Source organism: Xiphophorus hellerii, chromosome 9 (genome assembly GCF_003331165.1).
Source record: "Xiphophorus hellerii strain 12219 chromosome 9, Xiphophorus_hellerii-4.1, whole genome shotgun sequence".
Lineage (NCBI taxonomy): Eukaryota > Metazoa > Chordata > Actinopteri > Cyprinodontiformes > Poeciliidae > Xiphophorus > Xiphophorus hellerii.
Window position 1 is genome coordinate 5,912,406 of NC_045680.1, and position 8,122 is coordinate 5,920,527.

At 35.7% G+C, this 8,122-nt stretch overlaps 1 protein-coding gene across 1 annotated transcript in view; it reads right to left on the reverse strand.

The window, feature by feature from the left end:
- Nucleotides 1-6,154, reverse strand: part of ddx49 (DEAD (Asp-Glu-Ala-Asp) box polypeptide 49) — an 8,549-nt gene extending 2,395 nt beyond the window's left edge. The window contains exons 1-9 of the mRNA XM_032571015.1: nt 5,895-6,154; nt 4,912-5,035; nt 3,394-3,479; nt 3,096-3,217; nt 2,557-2,744; nt 1,432-1,572; nt 775-850; nt 176-252; nt 1-98 (exon numbers count right to left, since the gene is read on the reverse strand). Coding sequence (XP_032426906.1) covers nt 1-98; nt 176-252; nt 775-850; nt 1,432-1,572; nt 2,557-2,744; nt 3,096-3,217; nt 3,394-3,479; nt 4,912-5,035; nt 5,895-6,009 — 1,027 coding nt within the window. The 5' untranslated portion in view covers nt 6,010-6,154. The remainder of the gene's footprint in view (nt 99-175; nt 253-774; nt 851-1,431; nt 1,573-2,556; nt 2,745-3,095; nt 3,218-3,393; nt 3,480-4,911; nt 5,036-5,894) is intronic.
- Between the last annotated feature and the right edge of the window lie 1,968 nt (nt 6,155-8,122).

The following is an 8,122-nucleotide window of genomic DNA, read 5'->3' on the forward strand; positions in this document are numbered from 1 at the left end:
CTGCTCTCGCTGTTCTCCCGACTCTGTGGATGTAGATCTTGGGAATTCCTGGGGTGTTATGGTTGATGACGACCTGGACTGTTGGAATATCCAAACCCCTGAAGTCGGAGCAAACAGAAACCATCAGAACAAACCCGATAACCGTCTGAAACGAGTCCAATCTACGATAACTCACCTGGCAGCCACATCCGTCGCGATCAGGATTTTATAGACGCTGGCCTTGAACTTGGCCAGGTTGGCGAATCGTTGTTTCTGTAGAAACAAAATGGCCACCATTTATTTTAAATGATCATTTCTCGGGCAAGAGTACACTGCGAAAACACAAAATCTTACCAAATATTTTTGGTTTAGTTTCTAGTGCAAATAACCTAAAACACTTAAAATGATACAAACATAAAAGTGACATTTTAGCAAGACATAAGAGCGTGTTTTCAGTAAATAATGCCTTAATTTTATTGAAAAAGTTGTAGTTCCATTGGGAGATGTTTTTACTCACCAGTGAAATAATCTGCCAGAGGTATTACGGCTTTTTCATCAATATTAAGGAATTATTGACTGAAATCAAGCTCCTATATGTTGCCAAAAAATCATTTGTAGGTAAATTTTGTCTTATTTCAGGTCACTAATATATTTGCACTAGAAACTAGATCAAAAATACTTGTTAAAAAAGTAGATTTTTTTGCAGTGTAACTGATCAGAACATGCTGCTTTGGATGAAGTTAGTCGTTGACGTCATTACTGACGTTTCTAATCAATTCTTCTGATCAGTCTCACCTGTTTCATCATGGAGTGCAGGCAGACTGTAGGAAAGTTGAACGCCTGCAGCATCATCGTGAGAATCTGGCAGCTCCTAAAAAAAAAAAATTTATTTAATGATTGATTTTTCTCTACCTGATCAATGCACTTTTAATTATTATTTATTTATTTTTAACTTATTCATACACAAATTAGAAAACAAGAAAAGGAAAAAGAATTAGACAAAACAAATACAGAAATAAACAATATTTAAATTCCTTCCAATGGTAACAGATACCTTCATCAAAACCCAAACAGAAACATCTTTCTTGTATATTTTTATAAAACATCTTCAAGGAATTTCAGTTGAGTCAATCGACAAACTCATAAAATAAAATAAACAATCATCAAACCTGATTGCATTTGTTTAGTAAGTGAGTTTTATGCTTTTTATTTAAAGAGTGAAAACAAAAGTTTTAACTCCTCACAACAATTATTCCACATTTAAGGTTTATTTGATCCATAAAGCCAGATTGCAGAATATTAAGAAGAAAGTTGCACTTATTTAATTTCAGAATGCTTTTTGTGAACTACTTTGTACAAAGTAAGTAGAATTTACTTTTTTTTAGCACCTCATATAAACCTATAGATCACAAAGGGAAGATAATTAAACTCGGCATGTTTGTGGCTCCTTACTTGCAGGTGTTGGTGAAGATGATGATGGACCAGTCGTCATGCTGGTCTGTGAATGTCTGGATCAGATGGACCAGATACGCGTCCTTCACCTTCTCTGGAGTCAGGATGTACCTCTGATCCAGCTCCTCCACTGTGCGCGTCCTCACACCAACAATAATATCAACAACAATTAATCGATTATTAAAATAAAACTTATTTAGTAGTTGATTAACTGTTAATCGGAGTAAACAGACTCAGAGAAAAACAGCCAGAGCAAAAACTGTTCATAAAATATACACTTTTTCTTTTTAAAACTTTTTGTCTGTAAATATACCAAAAAGTTCTGAAGTTTTAACTTGATCTGGTTCAAATTCTGTAAAAAAAAAATCTTAAGCGCCTTTCCAGTTATTGATCAGTTAATCAAAACAATCAAAGATCAGTTCTACAATGTATCCATATTTAGTCAATGCAGTCTTGATATTAAAAGTATTTTTTATGCTTTGCTACAAAAGATTAAGCTTTCACCAACAGAAAGCTGTTTTCATTCATTTCAGGCAACAAAATGTTTATTTTGGAAAGAAATTGAATTATTTCAATTCATTTGCATTTTTATATATTCCTAATATTTTAAAAATAGAAAAACTGCAGAATGTGGTAATTTTTTTTATCTGATTAATTGTCCGAATGATTGATTACAGAAATAATCAAAAGCTGAAGCCTTATTAAAAACAATGACAATTCATGAGTTTACAAAAAGTGAAAGAATAATAGCAGTTTTCTCTCTCAACTCCTGTTTAAATTCAATTACAGCTAAAAAAAAATGTCAAAGTATTCAGCAGGATTTTTTTTACATGACAGACCAAAACAAACTGGTCCATATTTGTGAAGTGGAGGGAAAATAATACATGATACTAATTTCCTTTTACAAATAGAAACTTACAAAGCTTGCATTCAGCTGTGCTGAGCCAACACTTTTTACCTCCAAATTTCAGCAATTTTTCTGGAATATTTTCATTAAATTTGACTCAAAAGTTTCCAGGTTTCATCTCCCAACGTCTCCTGAGCTGGGAACTTTAACTGATAAAGTTGGACTTTGCTTGGCAGAGCCGGCGGTTCTAGACGATGATAATTATGGGGTTGACTCACTCGGACGTGCTCTCCCAGAAGAAGGGCTTGTTCATGGCGATGCTCTTCAGCTCCTGCAGGGTGTCGGTGAGCGTGGCGCTGAACAGCAGCGTCTGGCGTTTGGCCGGCAAGACGCTCAGGATCACCTCCAGGTCTTTGGTGAAGTCGGTGCAGCCCTGCTCCAGCAGCCGGTCTGCTTCGTCCAAAATCTGACAGAAAAACACAATAAAGCACAAAAAGAGTCACAAGTGGGCAGTCGGCAAAAACAAAACTGCTTCAGGAACTTTAACTTCAGGTTTACGTGTTTCTGACTTCAGCTTCAAGAGCAATAAATCAAATAATCGGATGATATATCAGAAATAAAGCATACATCTGAAACCATAAATAAAATAAATACTCCGTAAACAAAACTGCCCTTTAAAAAATATTAATAATCAGAATGTAAATTATTGAGCTCCTTTCTGTTTTTCATGCAATTAATTAATTGGTTCATTAATTGCAACAGATTTAAATCTTTGTTCCATCAGTGATAAAATATTTATATTTATTTTTTTTCTCACCAAGAACTTGATCTTTCTCATGTTGAAGGTGTCGGAGCTGCGGATGTGGTCGGCCAGCCGACCCGGCGTTGCCACGACAACATGAGGCTGGTTGGACAGCTCCACGGCCTGGCTCACCATGTCTGTCCAGACGGCACCACACAGGAAACCAGTCACTCACAACAAGGCAGAAATTAAACTGGAAGCAACATTTTCCACTTTATCCTGTAAACGTTTCTTTCTCTTCATTTAAACACAGAAATCAAGCGATGCTGAATTCTGATGCGGCCGGTTCTGACGCGACGCTAAACGTAGTTACCCATTCCTCCGACGACGATGCAGTCTCTCAGACCCAGAGGTTTGCCCAGGACTCTGAACTGCTCTGCAATCTGATAGGCCAGCTCCCTGCGTGACATCACATGACAAGCTTTTAAAAAAACAACTCAGAAATAGAGAATCTGTAGAGATTTTATTGCTTTAATGGTGACGTATGGGATTAGTCTATGGGCGATACCAAACATGTTCGTTACATTTTTTGCACAAAATCATTCTTAGATAATGAGATTTTAATCAGCTCAGTTCTGCCTATTTTCTCTTTTAAGGCGTCTTGTCACTTTAAATCCCAATAAGGTGCTACTGGGTGGGCAAATTATGCAACTGTACATCTTTGAAAAGTAGAAGTAGATCCTCCTGCACAAACAAGAATTCAGAAAGTCGTTTCTGGATGGTAAGTCAACAACAAAACACTTCAATTTTCCAGCAGCCATTGTACAACGCATCTAGTGGTAAAAACAGCTGACAAAATGTGCTGAAGCTCTGCTGCGGTTGCTAGGTAACAGGGTACCTCTGACGGTTTTTGAAACGGCTCATTTTCCAGAAACTGAAAAACGTTAACTTATTGTCAAAAAACATCTGAGGTTTTCTTTTAAAGCTCTTATGCTGTTTTTAGAAGCAGCAGAAACCCAAATGGAAGTAAAATAACATGCAAATCGTGAATTTTGCATAAAAGTCTTAAAAGATACATGTCACATTTTCACATCAGCGACGCTAAGGCCATTAAATCTCAGCCTGGAAAAGCATCTAGAGCTAAAACTAGTGACATTGGAATAATAAATAAAATATGAAGTAAGGAATTGAAAATTTAGGCATGAATATTACAAAACATGTTCAGCTCTGGGACATTCCTCTGTAGAGTCACGTCTGAATAAAAGCGATATTATTTAACCTCTAAACAAGTTCAACAATACTGCAGTGATGCTCATCATTTGAAAATATTTATTTTAAAATAAATATCTAGCAGTTAAATAATTTAGAAACCAAGATCCAAATCTGAGTACATAAATATTTACAAAAACATTAAGGGGCAAAGCAACAGACATGTAACTGCGCAGCAAAAAGACAGAGAGTTCACTCGTAATCTTTCAGCTTTTTTCCATCAGTGGCAAGCAGACAAAGGGCCGGTTGGTGAAATCTGATCCCTCCGTTTATAAACTGTGAGTGGATTTAAATTATTATAAATCCTGCATGAAAGGTTCCTAAATGAAGCAAATCTCTATGAATCTGTGTCAAGCACCAACATCATGTTTTTATTTACTGTGGGGTTTAATTTAACTTCGTTCCACTGAGTTTTTGGTTGAAAAAGACATTTTTGCCCCATTTTTGTTTAATTATTATTCATATTTCTATTCAACTGTTTTTCTCTCAGTGGCTTTATTCAGAGTGAAATGTCAAGACAATAACCTTTGTGTTTGTATTTTGAAAACTTCAATTATAAATGCTATTTATATGCTGAGACAAGACTTCTGTGATAACTGGATGTGAATCTGTGACCTCTGACCTGGTGGGAGTGAGAACCAGGCAGAAGATGCCGTACGGCTCCTCCGACAGTTTCTGCAGCACCGGCAACACGAAGGCCGCCGTTTTCCCACTTCCCGTCTTGGCGCAGCCCATGCAGTCGCGCCCTGAGAGGAGAAACGGATCTGGGTCAGAACCAGAACAAGGTCCTGCTGAAAAGGCTAAAAACTGAGGGCCATTTTCTTCTCTAAGAATTAATAAGTGTATTAAACAAATGATTATGATCAGTTATTTGTTTTAAACTTGTATAACTTTTTAAACTGACAAACCAAAAATAAGATTCTGTGTTAAACAAGCCGTCACTAAAATAAAAGACAAATCCATCTTAATACCAGAAACCTCAAGTTTATAAAGCTTTACATTTTATCACATTACAATCACAACCATAGACAGACAGATATATAAACATTACATCAAAAATACTGTATATTGTTTTAGATCTAATTTTTTTGTCATTAAGTTATAAAGTGCATTTTTTAAATTTTCATTTGTTTCAACATCCCACATACGGAAACTTTCCTGTGAAGGTTTTCTGTTTTTCTTTATTTTAAAACCTAAAAACTGATAGAAAATTACCTTCCTTAAAAATGACAAAATATCTCCTGAACTAGATATTTATCAAAAATTATAAGTTGAAGGTCAAGCCGCTGGACTGAGAGGCAAAGATGTAGATCTCTGGTCTATAAAATGCAACAAAATACACCCAAATTTGTAGTTTAAACGTGATAAAATGTGGACATTAAAACTATCTAAACAAATAATTTCAGTAAATCTCAATGTACTTGTGCTATTAGTGCATGTTCGTCTATCTGTTGAACATTTTGGGAAAGCAGATTGTAGATTCAGCTTAAAAAGAGCTTAATGTAATTTATTTTTTACTTTAAAACCATAAACACATAAAGCGAGCTGGTAAAATGTGGGCTAAATGCAGCTTTTTATCCTCCACTTAAACAGAAGAGCCGTTACCTTCCAGGATGGGTGGGATGCAGTTTTCCTGAACCGGAGTGGGTTTGTTGAGCCCCAGCTGTTTACATTGCTTCACCAGCCAGTCCGACAGGCCCACGGACGACAAGTCGCTCATTTTAAATTATATTAATACAAAAAGACTCTAAATTAACATTTATGAGGGGTTTTTTTTAGGCTAAAACACTATTTTTGCGTTAACTCGAATCCTCGTGTTTGTTCCACAGCCGCCATGATGCTAAGTAACAACGTGACGCTTACGGAAGTAGACAGGCGCTCATTGTTGCCCCCTGCTGGTCAAATGATTAATAGAAAAAAATGTGTAAGTACATTTGTGTTTGAGTTATATGATGTAAGATGTTTGAAAGCCTTTATTAATGTTAATTTCAATAAGTTTCACCCACAGTTACTGAATACCAGATATTTAATACCAGAATATTACACCAACCTGATAAAAAAACATTTTAACACAGAAATGTGGGAATAATTACTCATTTTTATGTTTAAAATGTCCTTTTTATTTAGCAGATGAGCTTAATCCGAACTCACATTCTGATTTACAGTGTATTGATTGATTTATATGTTTTATTTATTAAATCAGTCATCAAATAATTTGTTATCAACACTTCAAAACACTGCAACAATTTTAACATTTTGAGTAAAAAGGGCCAGGGCCTATATTTATGCCTATTTTACACATCAAATTGCATTAAGGTAGCTGTCATAAGTCATTGCAGTATTATAATCATAGAAATCATTAAGAAGAAACATCAAAATGAGGGACAAATAAACCACAACAAAAAAGTTATTTACACTTGTAATCCTGAAATATTTTCTTTATTATAATTTTAAATTAGACATATATGACTGTATATATGTCAAAAATCGCTGAAAATAAAAAATATGAGCCAGCAGGTGGCGACAATGTTCAATGTTCGACAAGTCAAGACAACCAGAACCGCCATCTTGGACTTAAAAAACCTCAAATTTTGGAGTTTATAAAAGTGTCTGAATTGGCTGCCAGAAAAAGTGTTTACCTGAAAAGACTGAAGATTCAAAGTTGAATCTGTATGATCTGCTGAAAGCAACAAAACAAAGCCCAGAATATCATGGCATATTTATGCAGAGGTGGACACGTCAGTGACGTATTTCAGAGTGAAATGTGACCAATATGGCCGCCAGGTGAAGGACTGTGTTCAGGACGGAGCTGAAGCTGAATGAGAGCAGCTGTGAAATCAGATGAAATTAATTTTCTAATGGCCACAATGACCTACATCAGTGTGCAGAAAACAATGATGTCACTAAATACTCATCGTCTCAAAGCAGCTCAGCAGCTGCTCTTAATACCTAGCAGCTGTTATTTCATCTCACTAATTTGTGGTGTAATAATTTACAAATGTTCATTTTGTTTCTGTCCTGAAATGCAACACATGCAGCAGTTTTACAGATTCATCTTGTTTTTACAGCAGGATTTCTCACTCATCCGTCCTCACACATCTTTTATGGAGTTAAGTGATAAATCGACAGAGAGCCTCAGATCGATAAAAGCTTTTTTTATTTTCTCCATGTAGCAGAGAAATCAAACTGTGAGGTTGTTCAGTTTTCACCGTGATTAACGACCAGAAATGTCCCCAAAATACCACACAGTTAATTCCCAGTGTTTTTATCTTCTCACGACCTTTTCTTGTGTTACATAAGATGTTAGTAACCTTTATTTGTCATGTTATATTCAGAATTGACTGATCAGTGCTGTCCTGGATTTTCAGCCTTCTGTTCGTCTCCATCTGCTCTGACTTTAGTTCACTCAGCTGCTCACACTGATTCATGCAGACGGACTGAGCGAAGGAAAAGACCTGCAGGATTTTTCAACAAAATCTTAGGCTGAGTCTGCTTCACAGAAGGTTTACATCACTTCATGTTTTATTTTCGAGAGTAAAGGATGAAGGAATTCACCCTGCAAGATGATCTGTGAACAAGCAAAATGGTGTGATAACAGGGAATACACTGTAAGAATCATTTTAAGGCGAATTTTAACACTCGTACAAAAGCAAAACAGAAGGAAAAAGTTAAAGAAATGCAATAAATGTGGAACTGTAAGATTTTGGCTTTACATCCAAATTGAGAAATGTCAATTTTTGAAATTCGTAAATAAATATCTAAAGTTTAATGGGTTGTTTGGGCCGTTGGAGACATAAAAAAAAGGACGAGTAAATTTCCACCATAACTCAAAA